The sequence below is a fragment of the Pelecanus crispus genome, chromosome 2 (genome assembly GCF_030463565.1).
Source record: "Pelecanus crispus isolate bPelCri1 chromosome 2, bPelCri1.pri, whole genome shotgun sequence".
Classification (NCBI taxonomy): Eukaryota; Metazoa; Chordata; class Aves; order Pelecaniformes; family Pelecanidae; genus Pelecanus; species Pelecanus crispus.
In genome coordinates, this window is record NC_134644.1 from 82,263,694 (window position 1) to 82,286,726 (window position 23,033).

The following is a 23,033-nucleotide window of genomic DNA, read 5'->3' on the forward strand; positions in this document are numbered from 1 at the left end:
CTATGAAGAGACTGCTTGAAGGGTAACATACGGGGCACTGCAGTAGCAGCACATTCTCTGGTAGCGAGGGAGACAACCTACATGGACATAGTTGGTGCACTCCAAGAGCAGGAAGCCAGAGGAAGGCAATGCCACCACAGCACTGGTTACAAACAAGGTGGTGGTGCCACATACTGAATGCACAAGCAGAACGCCAACAGGTTATTCATGTACAACAAAACACATTATGTTACGAGCACTAGGGCAGAAAGAAAGAAAAAAGCTTTTATGTCACAAAAAAGGCTCGCATGTACAAGCACATAAGCAACACAGTTAATTCCCAATACCATCATAGCTTCCTATTTAAAGTTATCTTCCAGGAAGTAATGTAAATACGTGCCTTTGTGCCACCAGCACCTGTCCGCGCATTTCTGCTTGTCTCAGATATGGCTATCAGCAAATTTCAAAGGACACGAAAGGTTTGATTATAAAGGTAACACGGCTCTACATTTTCCCCAGCTGGAAGCCTTCCTTTCTTTTTAGCCCCCAACCTTTACCCCTGCTACAGCTGCCAAGTTCTGCAAACAAATCCACTTCTCTGTTTGAGTCAGATAGTTCCCAGTAGGTTAGAATTATGTAAAATATACCGTGCATATAATCATAAAATCACATACAATAGTAACGCACCTAGATTAAATCAATGACTTCGGCTTCAGTCCTCATGAGATAAGAACATACTAACCCCCTTTTGTGAAAGAGGACAGCGATGTCCAGAAAGTCACGAGTTGCAAAAACTGTACCTTGTTTTCCAAGCCCCAGTTTAAAGCCAGAACAAAATACCCTTTGCCCTTGTTTAAAAATAAATGCTAAACTTTCCGAAGATGCTCCCAGCCATCCAACCTACTGATCTAGTTGAGCACGTTATGGAAAGCCCAGTAGAGAGATGAAGTCGCCCTTATGAATGCATCAGCCCTTTGCATTATGACCTCTTAAGACAGGCTACTACCACAAATGTCTTCTTCGGGCAGACCAGAAACCCAAAGGTACAGCTCCTCAGCCAAAATCCTGTCACTTTGGTGCTGCAGAAGCCCTAACTCCAGAGTGCCGTCGTTAACTTTATAGAAGGTACCATGCTGAAAGTGGCAGGCTTTGGTGGGCTGTCCCTTTCGACCATTGATGCTTCAAGGTAAGGGCATAAGGAGAGAAACCACATTGTTGCCTGTAAGCTGCTAATGCCACAGGGGCTGGTAAGCTCTTGGAGTTTGTCCTTCAAATGCAGGGAAGGGCAAGTCTTTATGAAGCCTGCGTGCATATACTCCCATTCACACGAGAAAAGGGCACAGCAGGGAGCGTCAATTCTCAGCACTGGGCCAAAGTTTAGCTCACGTGAAACGGTTCCCCTACTCTGACCTCTGCTCCTCTCTCCGGAGTACCACACGCACAGCGTACCAGAGGCACCTTATAGCGAATAGAGACCACAGATGGCAGCAGCAAGATTACTCTTCCACTAGCAGTGGGTGCCACACGGATGAGAATCCCCCCCCCCGCCTTTTTTTTTTTTTTTTTTTTTTTTAAGGTACAGAGAATTTTCCAGCTTGCTCAGGAAACCCTAAACTTGTAATCACTTGCCTAGGCCATTGTAGTGTTCTTGCTAGTTAGCCCCTTCAGCCTCAAGCCACATCTGAACAGAAGGAAAAAATCCACTTTCCAAGGACACCAAGGAAAATGAATCATTCAACAAAATTTGAAATATACAGTTTACCAAAGAACACTTATGAGTTACTAACCAATAAACAATGAACTTTTTTTTTGTTTAAATACATTATTTAATGAGTTTTTTTAAGAAAGAGATATTTTGAAGCTCAAATTACAATAACGTACAATCTTCTAGATCTACAGTAGACAGTACTATAAAGATTTACCAAACCAGTATTTTCACGTTTGCTCCTCTGCTGTTATTGTTCAAGGAAAAGAAACTCAAAATCTCTTGCTAACAGCAATCCTGTCCTAACTTGGCTATTTCACCCTAGAAGAGAATAAGGACAACAGCCTGTTACCACAGTTCTCTCCCCAAATACAGACCAAACGTCAAGCAGGAGCAAGACACTGTCATGATCACACACTTAATTCAGCTTTATTTAAAGAGTGATAAGTAAAATAGAGCAGTTGGTTGGAGGCAACATCGAAAAGGGTGTTGCTCCTTTCCCACAGGAATCACAAAAAAATGCCCTTTTGCTACCAAAGTCAAACTGGCATTGAACTCATGTTCACTCAACACATCTGAGCAAATCTGAGTTCCCATAGGTAGCTCTGAGTTCACTTTGCCACCTTCTCTTTCTATTTTCCCTCTCCTCTCCACATCCAATGTTTTCTTTCTCCCTTTTCTTAGCCCACATTATCCTTTCATCGTTTCTATCTTCAGTTACTCAGTCCCAGTGGGACAGAGCCAGAGCACCGCTCCTCTTCAGTCTTCTGGCATTGTCAATACTGTGGCAAAGGGCAAATCAATAGCGCTGAATTAGTACTGAGGAAGAAAAAAAGAAACAGGTCAATTCCTCAGAGAGTTGTTTCGTATCTTTTAAAGGCCATTTTGCATGGCCTTTAAATTCTAAAAGTACACGTGAGCTCCTGCAGTTAGTGTAAAAACATGATCGAGCTGAAAAAGCTTCAACACCTCTCGGTTTAAACTGAGCAGCACGCTGATGGACCACAGCAAGCTACGGTTTGAAAGCTGCTGCTCAGCTATTCAGACATAAAAGCAGACATCAGGTGTAAATTTCATATTTATTATAACAAAAATTATGACATGTTCATTTGTGCATTCGGCTTTAATATAACTCTTGGTATGTAAATGTTCTACAGCAAATGAACTCTATACAATCATGCTGGTTGTGGCAGCAGTAAGGAACACAAACAAAACGTGTCTGTAAAAGTAAGGAAAGAAAGAGACCAGAGGAAAAAGTGGGTTTCTTTAAACGGTCTACACCATCTCGGCTCTAGCTAACTTGTACACAGCCACTCAGTCCGTTACGCTCCATGACCATGGCCCAAAGAGTCGCTTAAGAAAAAAAGGTCAATTTTTTAGGTTGTGTCCTTAATGCCAAGGCTACAAAACATGTAAGCATCACTATACAACACTGAGCTATTTACAGGAATTTCCCAATCAACTGTTCTCTCAGAGAAAATTAGTGAATCTCAGTGACTTAAGTCACCTGAAAGAGTAAAGCAACTCCTAGGAGTTAGTCTCCATATTCTACAAATGTCTATCATTTTCAAGACCAAAAAAAGCCTTTTCTCTCAAAGAAATACAGTATTACAATATTACTTAAATCATTTAGCACTGGCTACTGCCCTGCTTTTCAAACAAAACAAACAAGCCATTTTAAAAAATATTACATCATCATCTGTTTCTCAGCAATATATTAAACCTTTTTATTCTTTTTTTTTTGTTTTTTGCTTTTACACTTGATATGTTAAGGGGAGGTTAACTATTTTAAACTTTACCGGTCAAGCGTCTCTAGAAGAAAGTCAATGAATATTAAACCTAACAAACTGAAAAGCTGCAGTTATCTGTAGTGGCAGGATAAGGAAAAGGACGTATATGAAGGAAAAGGATAAGGAAAACCCCTGCTGTAATGCAAGCCCGCTGGGTCCCGCACTCAAGTCTCCTTGTTTGTTAGTTTATTTCTGAGCAGTAAATAGAGTGGGTCATAGTGGTGTATCATAATAGTCTGCCAGGTGGTCCATCGGATACTGCCGCTGCTGCTGCTGCTGCTGCTGCTGTTGTTCCTGGTGCTGCTTCATAATCTCCTTGACTTCTTCTTCAAGCTCTGGTGGGATGATGAACTGGTCGTCGGGATCGGGTTGCGCTGGAGCAGCAAAGTAGCCCCCCGTTTTTCTGAGCGGCGCATCCGTTGCAACTTCAATTAAGTTATGGCTCCTCTCTTGTGGTGCCACAGAACCGTTGCCCCGCCGGCGCCCTATTGTGCCCGTGGCGGAATATTCAGCTTTCCTGGGAAGGCCAGGATCGTCTTCGTTGGCACTGATGACGATACCTTCGTCACTGGCTTCCACTGGCACCTGGAGAAGCTGCTTCTCCTTCGCTCGGCTGCAGTGGATGTCCACCTCCACTTCCACGCGGCTGCCGTTGGTGAACACCCCCTCAATCGGCTCCTCATCGTCGCTGTCAAGGCCGTTGTCGGAGAAGGCGCTGGAGAAGGTGGCGCTGGAGAGCTGCCGCTGGAAAGAATTGGACAGGCAGACGGGGTGCAGCATGCAGCGCTGCTCCCCCGGGTAGGCTGGGCTGTTCTCGTTCATGGCTACCTGTGGAGGCTCGTCGGAGGCTGTGGACCCCACCTCACTGCTCATTTCGGAGGTGGAGATCTCGCTGCTGATCTCTGAAGCCATGCCGCTGCTCGAAGACGGCATCCCAAGCGCATCTGTTGGCCTGTCCTTGATGACCACGTTGACAGACTGGGGGAAAATGCCTGGGCTGGGGGGTGGGACCCCATTAAGTTCACAGCAGCAGAAGCTGTCCTCCGTCACATTGAGCTGAACCACGACAGCGCTGATACTGTCATTGCAGCCGTAACTCTGGGCCAAAGTGCAAAGCTTCTTCGCGGCTGCCAGTGCATCAGGCACGTTTCTGACTGCCTCCACTGCTTCATCCATTGAGAGGCTGTCCCACAGCCCCTTGCTCCCCAGAATGAAGAACTCATCTTGCGGAGTTAAGGTGATGGACTGGACGTGAGGACGCGGCACAACGCTTGGGTGAAGGAAGGTGTACCCCAAGATTCTCGTGGAATCCGTCACACCGTTCACTTTGCCATCCTGAAATTAGAAAGGACAGGAAATTGGAAACAAGGCAGACAAGGATACACAGCACCTGCATCTCCTTGCATTTTACTGATGGCTGTTTTTGCAGTACCCCAAACACTGCCATTTACAGACAAGAAGATGGAAAAGCAAAGTGACTTGCAAGGAGGTGACAGAACTGGGATTAGAGCACAGCAATGGTTGGTTTGCAGTCCTGCGCTACGCCGCCTACACCCCGCTGATTTGTCGTCAGCATCACCTATGCACAGACCAACAAAGCAGATGTCTGCAACAAAGAGCCATCTATTCTGCTCCTGCAGCTGCGAGAACCAACTGGACTAATGTTTTACCAGTGAGTCAGACTTATCCCTCCTCCACCCACCGTATCTGGCTTTATACAGGGCAAAGCCACACACAGCTCCATTTGATATAGGGGCAGGTCATTCAGTTATGACTCTTCTCTTGCAGCTGTAATAATCGTAGGTTTCATCTTGGCTCATCCCTTCAGAAACAAAAGTTCATTTAAAAAAAAAAAAAAAGACTTTAAATGAAGCATGCAAGTCAAATGCAGCAGAGAGCAAGTCTGCATTTCTCAGTCAGCTGAGTTGTAGTGAAATGTTTTACATGCCCCAATTACTACATTTCCACTTAGATATGACATTTCCAAGGGGAGGAGGAGTACTATCTGAAGGGAAAACATCAGTAAAAATGGACGTGTTTGAGAAGTAAATCCCATGCATGTCCAAATCTCAGGATCCTGTCCTGGTTAGAATCCAAGCTGCCAGAATAAGCAGAGCAAGTGTCTGAAATGGCAAGCCAGGCTATCTGTCAGCCTGCTGGGGATAGCTGCACCTGCTAATTGCGTCTTCGAGACGAACAACAAAGGTGAGGATTTACACTCATTTGGTCCAGCCGATGACTGCTGTGGTTATTATAAAGCAGATAACCACAGAAAAGTGAACCAAGACTAAAAAAAGCTTCCCCTTCAAAACCACTCAAAAGAAAAAAAAAGCCTTGTTGGCTTGTTAACTTCCCCATTAGAAGGCTGACAGCAGTGATAAGCCATCAATGTGCATGAAATCAGTGAGTCATCTTAAGATTCAGTGCAGAAATTTCCCTTTTTCTCTATGGAACAACACAATGAGCGAGCCTCGGTGATGCACGCTACGTTGGAGTGACTCCCTTCCAACTTGTCACGTTCGAGATCCCAGTCGACACCTTTCCCCAGCAAGATCAATAGGCACACGACTTATTCCACACCTCCCCCATCCCCCTCACACCCTGCTCATGGGCATACAGCAGTGAGCTTTCTGCCCGTTCCTCTACCATTAGGAGGATTCAGTATATATGTATTCCTATGCATGTGTCACACAAGGCAAAGCAAAACTGACAGCAGTGGCTTCAAGCTTGTAAGAAGGGAACAAATAGTTTCCTCCTCTCTCATGGTTCAGCTGAGCACAGGATGGGTTTTCCTTTTGGGCAAGTGCCCTCTTCAAGAGCCGCCTGTCAAAGGGCAGCTCTGGGAACGTAGGAGCTCAGACAGCAAAGTCAGCCTGCCAGGAGCAAGGATTCTCCTAAGGGAAGGATGGCATCGCTCCGAGTGCATTGCCCTCTCATCCTTTTTGATCGGAGAGGCTCTTCATGACAGCTCCAACACAGCAATTCCTCTCCCCATTAGGAGGAGGGGTGTCTGCTTTCCTGCTTCAATGCAACATGCTCACAGTTGCTCACTCTCTGAAGCTAACCAAAATCCAGCATGGCTGGATGGAAAAGCAACTTGGTTGCACGATAACTTGATTGCGTGACGTGAGTCACTTTGAAAGGAAAATTGCAATTCTGGAACCCCTACCAATAACACCACCTCTTAGGGGTTACTAATATTGACATGTGATTTCATGCATTGCTGTGCAAATACTCTCCAAGAAAGCTGCAAGTTGCAACAGTCCCTAACTGTTCTCTAACCTCTGTGATAATGGCCTTATGCTGCTTAATCCTCTTCAGCTCTTCTTCACAACTCATCACGTAACACCTGGACAAAGGCAGAGGTTTCCCATTTCGGCAGAGAACAGTTTGGCACTTCCCCACATTTGCTGAGGTTAGCGTGAAGCATCCACCAGGGTCCATGGGATCATGTTTTATATGGCAAAGGACAGCAGAGCCTCCAAGTTTTTGTCCAGCTGTTCCAAGTTTCCTGGAACGTAAACAAAACAATGATTGTTCTTTCATTGGAAAACAAGTGTTACGGGTACTATGGAGAAACAGCCGCTGCTCTGCAACCACAAGCACTCAGGGCGTTGACTCTATTGGATCACTGGGACAGAAACAAAAGTCTCCACTGAAGACTGTGACACTACGGCAGCACTGCAGAGAAATCACATGCAACTCTCAGGCAGCATGTTATTTACACATATGCAGATACACCAATCTGCTCAATTTTAGAATAAAAAAATTTTGCACTTTTAAGAGTTGCAGTTTTGTCTCTTCCTCTACATTTTAAAGACGTTTGTTTTAAAGGTCAGATCGAGGGAAACAGAGAGGGTTAGAAAAGTACTGAGGACTATTAAATGAGTACAGGTAGAGCTTAAAAAGGGAGTTCACCTTATCCAGCTGGTTCTTTGGCTTCTGCAGCTACAGATTTTATTAGAATAATAATAATTCTAGCTAGAAAAATTCTGGTTTTGAGCAAAATCAGAAGGCAGAGGTTCACTGTTTTGTGATGTCTTCAGAATAATGCTCTTAAAGTATCAAATGATGACCAAAAAAGCACAGTGGCTGTTAAGTCCACTGTAAGAAGACACTTATTTATCCTGTCAGTTACTAACCTGTTAAATAGGTTTTTAGAAATATTTAGGCCTGCTGTTTTATCAGGAGGGGTCATAGCGGGGGGGGGGGGGGAAAAATCTATGGATAAAACTGAAGTTTTCGGAAACCTATCATTAGAATGTAAACTCATTTCAATACTAGACTGAAAAACCATCTATCCTTCCCAGTATCTTGTTTATCAGGGCCTTCTCCTATAGTAATTAGGAATTACAGTAATTAGAAAGCTAATTATAGAGGTTACTAAAATTTATATCAAGGCTAGGCATATCTGGCAAGAACTTTTGATTCAAAATCCCGGGGAGAGAATGCACAACTAAATTTGTAACCAAGCTTCAATGTACTTTTTTATTTTATTTTTTAAATACACGCTTCAGGAGTGTTGCGTATCATCTATAATAATCCTCAATGAATGGTTAAATGCAACTGGAATGAATACTATTTCTGGTTCTCCAAAGAAGTGGTTAGCTTATTTTGACTTGAGACCAAAAGAAAAAGTGCAGCTTTTTGTAGGAATGCCACATTCCTGTGCAATTGCATTAGTAGTAAACAAAACCACTTAATAAGTACTTTCAATACTCAAATTTGTTATTATTTTTGAGTATTTTAAGTATATGCCAACCACCTTCTCAGCTGCTGGTCTGAGGCACTGTTATAAGCAATTATGTACAAGCAATTATGGGAAGGAAGCATTTTGTCTCGTGTTTGTAAGGTTCAATACCACCCTACTGCTTCCATATCTTTCCCGACACCAGAACTTCAGTATTTTTCCTTTCCAAAGGTGCAGCAACTGAACAATAAGCAATGCTACTTTTTAACTTGATCCATTTCCTCAGTCTCTGAGCTGCTTATTTGCTTTCTCCTTTGTTTCCCTGACCTCTTCATTCTCCGTTGTCCAATTCCCCTCATACTCCTTTGCTCGGTGTCTCCCCAGGCACAATTTCTTCTTCTGTCAAGAAGAGCACGCACGCTGGTTTCCAAACCACTACACAGAACTACTATTACACTCACAGCTACCGTATCGCAATCTCTTTGAATGGGTCCTGCTCAAATTATACTCTAAGGCCAAAGGGATGACAGGAGATGGACATTTCCAAGGAGTCAGACTACATGTTTTAAATACCTGTGTAGCCTTAAATAACCTGAATTGGTACAGAGAAACAGAAAGAATCAGCCCAGGCTTTGCAGCCAGTAGTAGGAAGGAAGTTTAAAAGATGATCAAGAGATTCATACCACTGACTTGGTTATGGCCAATTGTGAATCATAAGACTTAAAGAAGATACCAGAAAACAGTAAATGTCCACCCACCACTTAGTCACAAGCATTTAGTAACTTTGCAGGTGGTGTGGTTTTTTTTTTTTTGTTTGGGTGGGGAGGTGTTGGGGTGGTTCTCCCCACACCTGAAAGGAACAGAGGGCAATATCCACAAAACAAGCAATAAAAGAAAACACCGTAGCCAGCTACCAAGGCATTTTTCCCCTCTTGCATTTTTCTGAAGCAAGAAAAGAGCAGGTGTCTGACCTGAAAGCAAACAAACTGCCCAGTGAAGGTACACAAGGTAAAAAAGGCTTCAGATCCAAGACTCACCTCTGCATAACGATGAAAGTGTTGATCATGTATTCCTCCTCATTTTTTGTTTTCTGCAGCTCTTCTGCTAAGATGTCGCTCATTGTGCACTGCAGCAGATACGGCACTTCCACGTTGCGGTCACCATCAAAAACACCATAAAGTGCCTCCCGGTTGTCACAGAAGTTATTGGCTGAAAGTGCTGCCACACACAGCCTAGTGAAAAAACAAAGCAGGAGAACATCAAGGCTGTTACCCACTGCTAGTTTCTCATCTTGTCATTCTGACCAGAAAGATGCAGCCTGGTCTGAGAGCTAGTTTTAACCACCTCTGTTCACAGGCATTTCAGGACTGCTTTCTGAGCTGTGGAGAAGAGTCAGGCCTATCAATAGTGCTAAGATGCGGAGAGAACTATACTGAAAGTTCAAGCCAAGCCCTAAGGTTTCTTCCTCCTTTTCAGCATGTGAACAAGTCCCTTATTTGTAGAAATAGGGGAAAAAGTATGCCTGAAACAACATCAGTTGAAACTGCACTTGCCCCCCTGAAAGCCAGCCTTGCGATTTAACATGCCGATGACCAAGTTGTGTGTTAAATCAGTTAACAGTAAGTAAAGGCTTGCTGGCACTTGCTACGGAAACCTAGGTAGCAAAAGATTTCTAAGAAGGTATTTAAGGAACAAAGGAAGATTCATCACATTGCCAGCAACACAGAGACTAGCAGACTCTTGGTACATTATTTGTCAAGTGCTGCCTTAGTCACAGGAGCTCCGCACACTATGAATATTCAGAGCTTTGGCCATTCTGCCTCTTCCTTTAGTATCTCTGATTTGCTGTGTAAACATCCTTTGGTTGAAGATAAAGAAGCTTTGCAAAGAGGAAAACGCTTTTAAACACTTAGATCTTTTGCAAGTACCAGAGTCTTGCATAGACAAAATGTGACGGTTACACTTGTATCTTAGCAACTTCCCTAACAAAGACCAAAGTGGAGAGCCAGGCAGGGGCCCGGTATACAAATACAGAGTCATGGCATGGCCTCTGCCTTTGTGAGGCCCATAACGTCCCCAAAACTTCCACTGAAAAAGGGATTTCTTTGTATCAGCATAGAGGTGCTCCGCTGCTAGGATGCTCTTATAATAAAAACCATGCCAGGTCGTACTTGTTCTTAACGCCCGATGCTTCTGTGTAACCGTGACTCCACACCGCCGGCGCTCCCGAAGCATCGCCGGCCGAGGGCTGGTCGATCTTGAAGCAACGGATATTGCTGCAAGGAGAAAGGATAGGGGAAAGATGATGCAATGGACTGAAGTGCTGACATGATCCAGCTTAAAATGTGAAGATAACACCTTTTTCCCCCTCCCAGTTCTCAGTTATACATTTAGGAGAAGAAAATGAAGCAGGACATCCAAAATGGTTACTTTTATGTGTCTGTATACAAAGAACAAAAAAAGCAGTAAATAACTGAGCCTCTATGAGGGTGTCAGCTGCACTGTTTTGCTTAGCTGGCTTTTCTTTCCCTGCTCTCACCCCCAAGCTATTTGTTTCAAACCTGGCCCAGTAGGAATAAAAGGCAAATTTGTCACTAGCTTGATGAAAGCCAGTACAGATGAGTGATTTTTTTTAACTTATTCCTCTCTCCCACCCATTTTAACAAGTTGTCTCTGGGCTCTTTTCATTGTACTCAAATGAAACCTCCTGTATGACCCACACCATCCCCTAAATGGAAAAAAAAAAAAAAAGCAGCAAAAAAGGAAAAAAAATTATTTAGAAACAAAAACATGTAGTAACAGCCTTCCATGAAAATGCCCACAAACAGAAATCTGCTCCATCCTCGTCCTGCACCAACCTGCAAGAGCCAGCCTGCGGTCCCGACAGTGAGCGCAGCCCTCCTGCCTTCCCCAATTGTACAATCCAATTTTTACTTAGGCCCTTGATACTGTACCCTCCAATTTACTACCAACATAGCCTTCAGCCTGAATTTCAAATATCTCATGCAGCGTAGTAAAGACTTAAAAAGAGCCCAGCCCTCTCTGTTTATTCTCTTCTCTTCAGAGCCCTGCTTTGCTGGGGAGAGATGACCTCCTCCCTGCTCCCTACTGCTCTCTTCCAAGGGCAGGGAAAGCGAGCTCCCCACACGCTGCAGACACTTCAAAGGCACCCGAACCTTTCATGAACCAAATGAATCATAAAAGGACACAAGCAGAAAGGTCTAACTGTTCACTCTGAGCATTCATTTTTCTCTATCCAAACCCCCACCTGACCTGAACACACAGAAAAGTCTTTTCAGCGTTGCACAGCCTTCCTCAAATAACTCGAAGTACTGTCACATCCATTTCAATTTCTTTTTACACTAATAGTCAGGATGTACACCAGCGAGGGCAGATTAAAAGCAAACAAATTACGTAAATAACATTGGAACCACTGGTGTTTTAAGCCCTTGGTTTTACAGCCCTCTGTGCGACAAACAGGAGGCAAACATCTCACCCTGAACATTAAGAAAAGATTATCTGACCCCAAATCAAACTGCAAACCTAGGTCTCTTCCAAAGTAGCAGAGATTGTAATTCTGTCTCCACCTGCAAACCACTACACACATGAGCAAACACACTTTCTTCACAGACTTCTCATACAAGGCACTTATCTTCCAGGGCAGAGGAACTTGGATCAAAAGGGGTTTTCTGCTTGTTTCTTTGTTAACTGAGTTGATTGACCTCTGGTTCCTGGGCAGGTCAAGGACCCAGAGCTGTCTCAAGGCTTCCCAGCAGTGGTGAAAAAAGCTACCTCAATGCATTGCTTTCAGCTTCCTCAGTAGCACCACTACAAATAGACCATGTGCCCGGAAAGGGATGATATCCAGCAGCACATCCTACGCAGGGAAGATGGGCTAAGGCTTCCGAACAGCACGGTTTATTTTCCCCCTAATTTAAAATGACTGTTACAATTGAACTAAACGCTCTTTCCTAAAAATCAGAGCAGCAACATTTTTTTTTTCTTTTTCATTTTAATTGCTACTGAAAATTCTTACATCCAATATATCACTTGGCAACATCCTCCTAAGCCTCCTTTAAGATCTCCATACATATTAAAAAAGCAAGCATGCATGACAGGACTCCTCACCAGCACCAAGAATACATATTAACCTACTACCTGCTTGAATCCTGCCAGGGCACAGATGGAGAGCTGCCTTTCACATGCAGAAGGAAGATATAAAAAGTACCAAGTGCAGAAGTATTTTTGTGCCTGCCACAAAAAACGAGTGAAAGGAGCACCTCCTCCCTCACAGTCAATTATAGCAGTATACCATGGAATTCAGTGTAGTATATCAGTACAGACACTAAGAAGCCCCTCAGGAGGCTTGAAGCACCTGACTGTGGCTAATAAATATTAGGGAGGAGAATAGACCTGAGGTCTTAAGAACAATTTGTTAAAAAAAACAAATAACCAAACAAAACACACACCCAAGAGGGAAAAAGTTTTCTGTGAATTAAAGACAATGCATATACCAGTGAAAAAATGGTGTGTAACTGGGCCACACTATTCTTCTACTACTTAGGACTTAGATTTGTACAATACTGCTATAGGGCATGATGCCTGAATACTAAAGTGGCAAGAGATTGGCTTGCCCATCTTGTCTGCTGGGTTATACACAAGAAAAGCTGATCTTTCACTTTAAGTTTGGACACAATTCAATTAGCTTTGTAATATGTATTTTTTTTTCCCTATGAACCAGAGCAACATTACACACTGCTTCTTCAGGAAGGTTTCCCATGTACAATAAAGCAGGCCTTAAAATAGAGGAACACCCCTTTTTTTGCTGTCTGCTGCAGAACACAGACTCTTGTTTTTAATCTGTGAGAACTCATCATTATTCTAATTTCCACTTAAATTTGATAAAACTCGCTGATTCAAGCTAAAAGCAAACTCACACTGTAAGTCTCCCTTGCTTGCACAACCGATGAGGTTTACTACTCCAGTGTCTGATCTTAACCATTTAAAAGCAAACCACATGAAGTAACTGCTCAACCCTTAAAAAGTAAATCAACCCTTCTTGGAATCATTCAATATTTAAGGATCAAAGAGACTTAGAAGGAACGTCTGAGCTGGTGCAGTTCCCTTCAGGACATAAGCAAAGCTCAAGGCAGTACCACTGTCCGCAGCTGATCTGTTTTAGTGCAACGATTGCCCAACACACAGCAGAAGGAGGCATAAGGCACTTGGCGAATTTCAGTTATGGATGATAAGTCCCAGGGCAGGAAACAAACACGTAGACAGGAAAAAAAAACCAGAGGATCCCAAAGCAACGTAACTAGCTTTGCTGCAAGCAGAGTGGGAGATGAGAGTCTTCAGGAGCAGCTTAAATATGGAAAAAAAATATTTATAGGACAAAAGCAGAGAGGTATGAGAGGTAACAAGAAATGGTATGTGAAGAGGTAAAAAGGACCACAATGGCAAAGACAGAGCCAAACAGATGAATGTGAGAAAAAAAACCATAGCAAGTAGCTACTGGCATCTCAGTGGTGGAATAAAACAAGTATTTTGGTTGAATCTAACGTTGAAATAAAATGGAGATCAAAGTGGCCCAACAATGGTTATACCAGCCCACCAGAACCCTTCCGAGTTACAGCTGAAAGCAACTGCACTGAAGTGGGTAAAGCAATCATCTTTAATGAAGTATTAATTTCTGAACTACCCATACAATCTGTTACTTTCTGATACACTGACAACAGGGAGCCATACTCCTTGAAGAGATTTACACTTCTGTGTTTTGTGGTTTTGTCACATCCTAGTAACAGGAATCGCTCTGCCTCCTCCCTACTCTGTAAGGTAACTTACTTCAGCAGCTCTAGCGTTTTGTGATCCAAGGCTAATCTGGGATTTCCAGTCAGGTCCAGCTCTTGTAGTTTGGGAGGCAGGTTTTCAGGCAATGTGATTTCACTGAGTTCATTGCAGCTTAGGTCCACGCACTGCAAAAGGAAAGCAGCCAAGTAAGAAAAAGGATTCAGCCATCATCAAGATCATACACATTTTGAGTAAATGTAGTAATGCATGTTTCATGAACAATGAAGGCTGCAACCGAGGCCTAAGACCATTCATCTAGGTAAGTGGTTCTTAACAAAATAACTTCCATATGGCATTTAGCCGTCTTCCCCGATGCCTGGGACACCTAGAAATACGTTCACCCCATTTCCATCTCTGGCCAGGTGTTATCTTGTTACAAAACTAGTAAGGTGTGTCTGGTCTTCACAGAGACAAAGATGGTCAGTGTATTTTCAAGTATTTAAGAAAAAATGTTACCAATGAAAACAGTTGCCAGTCTTTTAATGGATAAAGGAAATGGAGATAGAGTTGGGGCTTCTAAGCCACTGGCATAGCAGTCCCTCCTCCGAAGTCAGTTTAAACCAGCATGAGTATGAGCATGCTCTCAGGAATTCAATATTTACTGAGGGATATTAAAATAAGCAGGGTTATAAATGCATGTGGAGGGGAGGAATAGAGGGGGATAGGAAAAAAATATTGAAGCAGTTTTAAACATGGTTTTAATTTGCACTACCTTAGATGGCTTAACGTTTAAATATGGTCAATAAAATGAGTGGAAAAAAAAAATTAAAGCTTAAATATTTCAGAAAAAACGATACAAACCAGCAGAGAAACTTGCTGGCTATCCACCAGCTAAGCACAAATTAGCTAGCACAAGTGCACTAGAATGACAAAATCCCTAAACAAACATTGTTTAAAGTTGTGTATCCAGATGAAAGTCAATACACAGGGAAAAATATGGCTTTTTAGAACAAAACCAACTCTCCAAACCCTATTACAGGACCATTGGTGTCACATGCACCAAAAATTGGGGGGGGGGGGTGGGGGGGGTGGGGATTCAGAGGCCAGAGCAGGCTGGTATTTAACAGAGGACAGAAGAACTATCCACATCTTTCGGAAAGACCGTTTTCTACTTTCAACCTGCAAAAAGAGAAAGACTTCAAAAACTTTAATAAAACAGGAAGCTGAAAGGGGCGGGAGGAGGCTTTTCCTAGCTGCAATTTTGACCATTACGTAATTCCATTGATACTAGAGAGACACTTTTATTTTTGTAGGTATATTCAAAGAAATTGTGTCCTGAGCTGGAAGAAGGCATAAGATAACCTAGTAAAATCTAGAAAAGGAAAATCTCCTAACACTTTATTAAATACATGCAATGGAAATAAGAAATTTCCGACCCAAATCTTGAATCCTGAGGTTGTCTAATATAGAGGCCTTATTATCTACGAAGAACAAACTGCTGACGTTATCCATGCCTGATAAGGAAATCAGAGTTTAAATCTGTCATGCAAACAAAATAGTAGACAACTTAACAGAACAGTTATTCCATTGAGCTTTTTTTCCTCTGCACAACTCCTTGCTGCTTCCAGAGAGTCAGTAATTACTTTGCAGATTAAAGAAGCTGCCAGCAGGCCTTGCTGAGTTCAACACCTCAATACCATTACAAAGCTGGTGGAAAAGCATGCTGGAATAACAAGTACAAAACCCAGTAATTTCATTGTTCTCATTAAATGCCCAATACGCCAAAGGTAGCAACATTCTACAGCAGATCCCTCAGTCCCTAGACACTAGTGAAGATTGATTATTTATCAGGTTATGATTTCTTAGATTTTATTTGTATTATTTGAAGAATAGGCTAAGAGGGACCTTCTGCATATCTATGTTAAATTTAGTCCTTATTCTGCTCCCCAGGCAAGCAGGAAAGCGTATTTCCTAACTGATCCCAATTTCCCCATGCTTTACTTTAACACAAGCTGGTTTAGCCCCACCCATGCAGCACCAGAAGAAGAACAACTGCAACTGCACACAGGATTTTGCAGTGGATAGGCCAGCTGGAAGACAGGGCTTAATATTCAGCATTTGCTTACACTGCATTTACAGCTTTAACTGTTTTGTCCAGGGCTGGAAGTGCTTGAGTTATCTCCAGCTGTGACCGAAGGTGGCCATACTGATACTAACCTATTTAACTAGGAGAAAAACTACCAAAGATTGAGAGTTTCGTCTTTAAGATGCTACTGCTACTAGATCTTCACTTATTTCAGATCTCAAGGTAATGCTCCTCTGAAAGATAAGCTTGACCAAAAACTGTGACAAGAATCCGTATCACCCTCACCACAGCAGCCCAGCAAGACAGCCATGAAAGAGAAGCAACTCATCGGTCAACGAAAACTGGATGATAAAATAAAGCCAGGTCCCAGATGGGAAAAGCAAGCCTGGGTCACCAAGCTCTGCTCAAGCAGTAAGGAGTACGCAACTGTTTGACTGTAAAGGAACACCAGGATGCTGGATAATGATTTAAAAAGTGCCCTTTTTTATTTTTTAAGGCAAGGAAATTGAAGTCAAACAACGGCTGTAAGGATGAGTCTGCTGGGGCACTGACTTAGGTGTGTGTGCTTCCAGCTTCTCGGCCATTCGCAGAAGACATTTCAGTGTGCACAGATAAACCTAACTCTGACAGTATATGTAACTGTCATGAAATACAATAAAAACCCTAAAAAAAATGTATTGTATAAGATATCTCAGAGACATCCACTGGGCTTTTCAACACAGAGGACAACACATAACTTCTGTAGCCTTGATTGTAGTGTGTAAAAAAGGCTTAGAGACAATTGTATCACTAAAATGACCTTGTGCTTGGAAATCCTGGAGTTACTGCAAGCTTAAAAGCATCATAATTTATACTAGCTTTCCTTCTGAAATTATTTCAGACAGCATAGTAACTGCTGCTACTAACTGTTCCAGTATCATTCACTCCAAAAACATAGTATGTCAGCCTCTCAGGCTAATTAAATACAAAAGCAAAACAGCCATTACCTCAGGTAACAGAATTTCCCAAGAAGTTTAGAGTGTTTGAATGCCACCTCAGTTAAAATTAACCATCAAATATGATATAATCACAGAGGTGGCATAAGACTATACAACTTTGTGCTTTGCTACAAGCAAGCTTATATCACCAAACAACCAAATCCATACTCAAACAATAAATGCTGAACCTACTTTGGCACATTTTGAGTGCTCTCACGTACCTAAGGAGCTCCAGTTAAGCAATGTATACAGCCAGGCAGCACAAGTTTGACCTCCAAACTGACAAACACCAACCCCGACCTAGAGAAATCACAAGAAGCTAGAACCACCCCTATGCTCAACAAAGTACCTTCCCATCTGACAACTATATGAACTCATCCCCCCCTAAGTCAAAACCAGCTTGAGTACCGACCAGGCATTTTCCTTGCACAAAGGTGGAGTCCTAGAGCACTGTGTCCTCTTAGATGAAGTCACGCATGCTAACCCTGCAGTCCCAAAACAGTTAGTGAGGTCCACGCCTCTTTCTTCTGCTAAAGAGAACTAAATAACCATACGGAACCAGCAGGAGGAAAACTGCCAGGTCTTCCAAGAGGGTTTTTCTGCTAAGCGTTCTGGCAGAGTAACACTTTAAATACTGATGCTTTTATAAAACGTTCAGCTTTCCCCAAAAACACAAACAAAAGGAAAAAGTTGACTGTTCCCTATCAGCATGTTTACATTATCCTCATTTGGGTTTTTTTGGTTGACACCACCCTCATACTTTTAAAGAAATGTTTACTGCGCAGAGCCTCGTTCCCCCACCCCAATTCTTCCCCTAAGAAAAAAGGCTTTGCTTCTGATTGATTCTAAATGGCCCTCTGCTTCCTCTGGCCATTGTTCCAAGGAGGGAGGAGTATTCAAAAACCCACAAGTTTGTTTCAGATTTCCTGGCTAAACCCACAAAGCTCATCTTTACATGTACTCGCTGTCCAACAGAATTATTGCTCCTGCTGCTTTGCCTGACCCCAGATATTGAGGCACACACGTCAGTCTGGGAACTTAGCCTTTTGACTTTACAAAGCGCCTGAAGAACACTTAAGTTGTTTTGAGCCTGTGAATAGGTAATCAGTTCTCAAACTCTGAGAAGGACAGATTTTCTGCCATATCACAAGATTTGTACGCTGTAAGTTAACAGTCTCCCAGCTCTGGCCAGTGGAAACAGCATGCAGCGCAAAATATTCTGCACTAAAGCCAGGCGAGAAGCAGGAACTTGATTCACAAAAGGTAAGCAGTAGTGCTCTTCAGCGTGGTCAAGTAAAGAATGTGTCCCACAAAAAGAAGTGTCAGGAAAAGTACAGAATTACTTCTGGAAACACATACAAGAGATGGATTAAGCATTCCTCCGGTTGTGCAAAATATGACTGCAATTAGGAAAATTAAAGTAGCTTGCCTGAACACTCAAATCCTGCACTCCTGGAATTTATCTCTGTCCCCAAGGCCTATCCCATTTTGCAGCTTCAGCAATTTTTAACACGCACTCTAAACAAAGTCCATTCCTACACAATCAACCAATTGCCAAGGCAGCAAGAGTTAATTATGCATAGCTCTTGCCAAATGTTTAAGTCGTATCATAACAGACTGTCACAGGAAGACAATTAACACTTATTTGGCAGAAAAGATAGGGTCTGGTGAAGGTGAGCGTAAAATCAGATTTTGAGGCTCTTCTTCCCTTCCACTCTAAGGCAGCACAGGGGCAAATATTTTGCATATGACCTCAGAGGAGAAAGCAGCTGTCAGATCTCTGTAATTTCTGAGAATATACTACCCTGTAGCAATTAGAGAGCTGAGAAGAGAACAGAATTAGTAAAGTCGCATTATACGTGCTTCTTCCAAAGCACATTCATTCCTTACCTTTATTTCAGAAAGCTGCATGACTTCTGGGAAGACTTCGATGCAGTTGGAGTGAGCAATTACAGTATGCATACGTCTGCAGTTCATGATGGTTGTTGGAATGGCTTTCAGTTTGTTCCCACTAATATCAATTTCCTCCAACTCTTCCAGCTTGGCCATTTTGCTATGAAAACAGGAGTTTGAGAATTTTTTTTCTTTGAATAGACACGCATATTTTATTTTGAAGTGGTGATAAGAGCAGTGGTTTTCATTATTTTAAGAAAATAGAATTGCAGACTTTGGTCCTTGTTCACAGCAGTGCCTGTCACCTCTCCTCACGTCAGATGCTAACACAGTTGTGGAACAAAATGTGTGCTTCTTCTGTCAATGTTTTGTAATGCTACTTTTCAAGTGACTTATTTTGCATACATTCCCCTGCTCACCAGCTCACTTTCACTCTTTTTCCCCCCTTCCTTTCAACCCTAGTTTCTCACTTCACCCCAAATTCTCCCTTCCGTCTTCTGACATCCCACTCAGCCCCTCCCCCAAATTCATCCCCCTCCCTCCCCCTTGCCATTGAAGCCCAGCTGCTCAGAACATCACACAAGGACGGAGATGTCTCTTCCTTTATTTATTGGCATCTCTCTTCCAAGGTTGTACCCCATCAGCTTTACAGCACATCTTACACTTGAAAGATTTCTGATTAAAACAGAGTGAATTGAAAGTACAGAAATTGCTGCCAAGGCAGAATCTCCTTCTGGAGTGAGAGGATTTTTCCCCAGTGGAGTTTAGTCCACTTCCAGAGGACATTTCCAGATTGCTACACTCACAAATCTCTTGCAAGGAGAAGCCCACCAGGTGTAAGCAAAGTGACCAAGCCGGGAAAACAGAAGACCTCCTTGCTTGACTTCAAAAGCGTACTGTGGTCATGCTGAATTAGTCCAGTTGAAAAGAATATCAAGTGCAATCAAAGCACTAACATGCAGCACTCACTTGTCTGTGTAATGCAAGAGAGGGTAGCAACGTGCAAGAGGGCATAGCAGGTGAATCCACCCACTACAGTATCAGTGCATTCAAAATACAGCCTGTACCACCACATTTCTCTGCAATTTAGTTCTCGCTGCGAAAATGTTTCATGATGCCCACCCACCGGTGGGCCGGAGGCAGTGAAACCAGTTACTTACCTTGCGGGGAAGCTCTGTAGGCGATTGTAAGCCATGTGCAAGATTTTCAGGTGTGGATGGCCTGTTAACAAGGGTACGCATTTATCTGTGAGGTTGTTGTTGGTCAAATACAACTCCTGTAAGATGCTATGGGTTTCTTCAGAAAGAGTGGCTGGAGGAAGCATTTCCAGTTTGTTGGCAGAGGCATTAAGAAATCTCAGGCTGCAAAGGGAAGTTGCATAAGGGAGTTCAGTGAAACACCCTGCAGGTTTTGTCTAGAAGTATAAATAAAAATATCTATTTTTAAGAGTTAAGATAGTTATAAAGTAAAGGTCAAAAGCAACAAGTTTACAACAATGGATAGAAAGACCAAAAGTCTAGCATTATATGAACAAAACTCCTGATCACGTTTTTAAATGAATACATTTGTACAAACAAAACATCAGCAAAGTGAGTATGTCAAAACGCCTCTATCCCCTTATCAAGACCTCAGTACTTCCAACATTACTACAAATGTACCTACAGGTAAGAGCAGTATACAAACCACATCATTTCCATATTCATTCCACATAAAAATGATTTCTGAATTCATCGTCAACGAACCATGAAAGTATAGCTGCCCTTCAAGTGACTAAAAGAAGTCACTGGTAAAAGCACCAGCCAATTCTTCAGTACTTTAAATACTGGCTAGAGTGCAGACAGTATCTTGTTTAAACCTGCAGGCCTGAAAGCAACTACAAAATATGAAAAAGTACTCTTTGAATATTTGGATAACTGAAGATGCAACAATCACAAAAAAAGCCCCGAGAGCAAGCAGTAATTTGCCTTTTAGATTTTAAAGAGAGACAGTGCTAATAGTAAATTAAGAAGTTAATACACTTGCTTGCTGATGTATGCAGCAAGACAGCTGGATCTCTATGTAGTTCCTGAATGCCCTTTCCCTACTCCCCAAAGTAGCAGAAGCCCTTGTCAGTATTTTCTGCAGGCCCACCACAAGCAGCAAGGACTGAAGAAGCACAGAAATTAAGTTATTCTTTCTCCCTCAAAGGACTTTTTCCAGGATAGGAACAAGACCTGTTGAGGTACAGGCACTGCCCACTCCTGCCAGTCAAGTTCTGTGGGCAGAGGATTCATGTTTCTTTAGGGGAGTTTGGTGATCACAGCAGCACTGGAGGAATACACACTGTAGGCATCTTGAGGGCTAGAATTCACACAAGCAGTTCCAAAGAAATAGAAAAATAAGGCTATTTATCCTTTAGTAACCAACTCTGGCATGACCATGCCTTTTCAACTGAAATAAGACCCCTCTCTTCCTTCCTCCCCTTTTCAGAAAAGGCAGCCTTAGACAACTTGCGATACAGAACTAAGTGTGTGCCTGCCAGTCTGCAGTGACCGTGTTCAAACCAGGCTGTCCTGCTCCTACCAGCTAACAGGAATGGGCAGCTGCAACGGGCAAAGTTGCATTCAAGAAACTGGACTCAGAAATGAGCTGGCTGAAGCCTATAAAGCCACTAATCAGGACACAAAAGGTAGATGCACTCCTGTCATCAGTCTTAAGAGACAGTGATAAAATATTGATAGGTTCTCCCATGCACGCAGAAATCCACAGTGACCTTTAAGGTCTATTAATGAATGAAATGGATTTGCAAGAGTTGCAGCTAGTCGAAACTTGCTCAGCAGCAAATAAGGGTCAGACATGCTACAGAGGAGTCACGTGGAATGCCAAAGGATTAAAAAACCCTACTATTTCCATTAGAAGCAAAAATCTCTCAGCACTGCACAGAACTGAAACTAGGTTAGCTGTTTTACCCAGACAGAGGAGTCCACTTTGGAGAAACACAGTTTAATCCTCAGGCTCATTCATTATTCACAAGGGTGGTAAAACCCCAGAGGAGGAAGGGAGGAGAGGGAGGATTAATACAGAGAAGGGAATAAGCAGCTGAAAGGGGTTTTAAAATAATTTATTTATTCTAAAAAGATGCTGCTCAATTTCACCCTTTAGCTATAAACTAAAAATATATTAAGCTCATTCAAAGTTGGATTATTAAACTGAAGCATACCACATCAACAGTTCCTGTGCTTAATTAAACACCAGCAAGAACACCTATTGCTGAAGTACAGACAACTATTACTTTGGCAATTTCAATCTAATATGCATGATAGTCTTCCCTCTCCACAAAAAAGGCACTTTGATTAACATTAAAGCCACAATATCTTTTGTACCACTCATAGTACAAAACAGTCGTCTTCAGCTCAGCCTGGAAAGGCTTAAGTAATAAAAAGGTTTAAGGCTGTTGGGAAAAGTGAACTTTCAGAGAAATACAATAGGGATGAGGAGGTGGCAGCAAAACATCCCCCAAGAAGGGCATGTTCCGCTACCCTGAAGAGGAATCTGTATTTTACTTATGTTCTTGCAAGCTGCAGCAGAATAACCTGGAGTGTTTCACAGGTACCTTCTTTTAATAACCAGAGACAAACAGATAAGGCTAGAGAGCATCCTATGGCTATGAAGTTCAGAAGAACATCAGTTTGCTCAAGTACAGCTAGTCCAAAACACAGCTGAAAGCTTCAAGTAAGAAAAGGTACATTGCTCTGATAAAGCTGAAATTAATACAGTCTACTATACTGAAGCCATTTTAAATTCAAAAGAAAAATGAATCAAACAAAACCTTTTCTGTTTTTAATAAGCTTTCAACATTGGTGGAATACAACAAGAAATTTCAAATTGTTCCCTCACTGGTATTAAAAGTGGCCAGAATCTGCGTATTCCTGCCAAAAATAAGTTTTAAAGCATATATTTTCCAATGGGGAAAGGAGAGAGGAGAGCTGTTACTCTGTACCCCCCTCCCCGCTTTTGCTAAATCTTCCAGAGAGTGATACAACAATGTTGGAAATAAATCCCCACCACCCTGACCTACAGTTCAGTGCCTTGATGTGAGCAAGGTTTAGGTGGCTAGCAAAATGTCGACAGCAGTCTAGAATGG

The 23,033-nt window shown here is 42.5% G+C and overlaps 1 protein-coding gene across 1 annotated transcript in view; it reads right to left on the reverse strand.

Annotated features, from left to right (window-relative positions):
- Positions 1 to 2,771: 2,771 nt before the first annotated feature.
- Positions 2,772 to 23,033, reverse strand: part of PHLPP1 (PH domain and leucine rich repeat protein phosphatase 1) — a 141,258-nt gene continuing 120,996 nt past the window's right edge. Inside the window, exons 11-17 of the mRNA XM_075704617.1 lie at positions 20,071 to 20,271; positions 18,908 to 19,070; positions 14,009 to 14,139; positions 10,336 to 10,440; positions 9,202 to 9,396; positions 6,757 to 6,985; positions 2,772 to 4,809 (exon numbers count right to left, since the gene is read on the reverse strand). Coding sequence (XP_075560732.1) covers positions 3,688 to 4,809; positions 6,757 to 6,985; positions 9,202 to 9,396; positions 10,336 to 10,440; positions 14,009 to 14,139; positions 18,908 to 19,070; positions 20,071 to 20,271 — 2,146 coding nt within the window. The 3' untranslated portion in view covers positions 2,772 to 3,687. The remainder of the gene's footprint in view (positions 4,810 to 6,756; positions 6,986 to 9,201; positions 9,397 to 10,335; positions 10,441 to 14,008; positions 14,140 to 18,907; positions 19,071 to 20,070; positions 20,272 to 23,033) is intronic.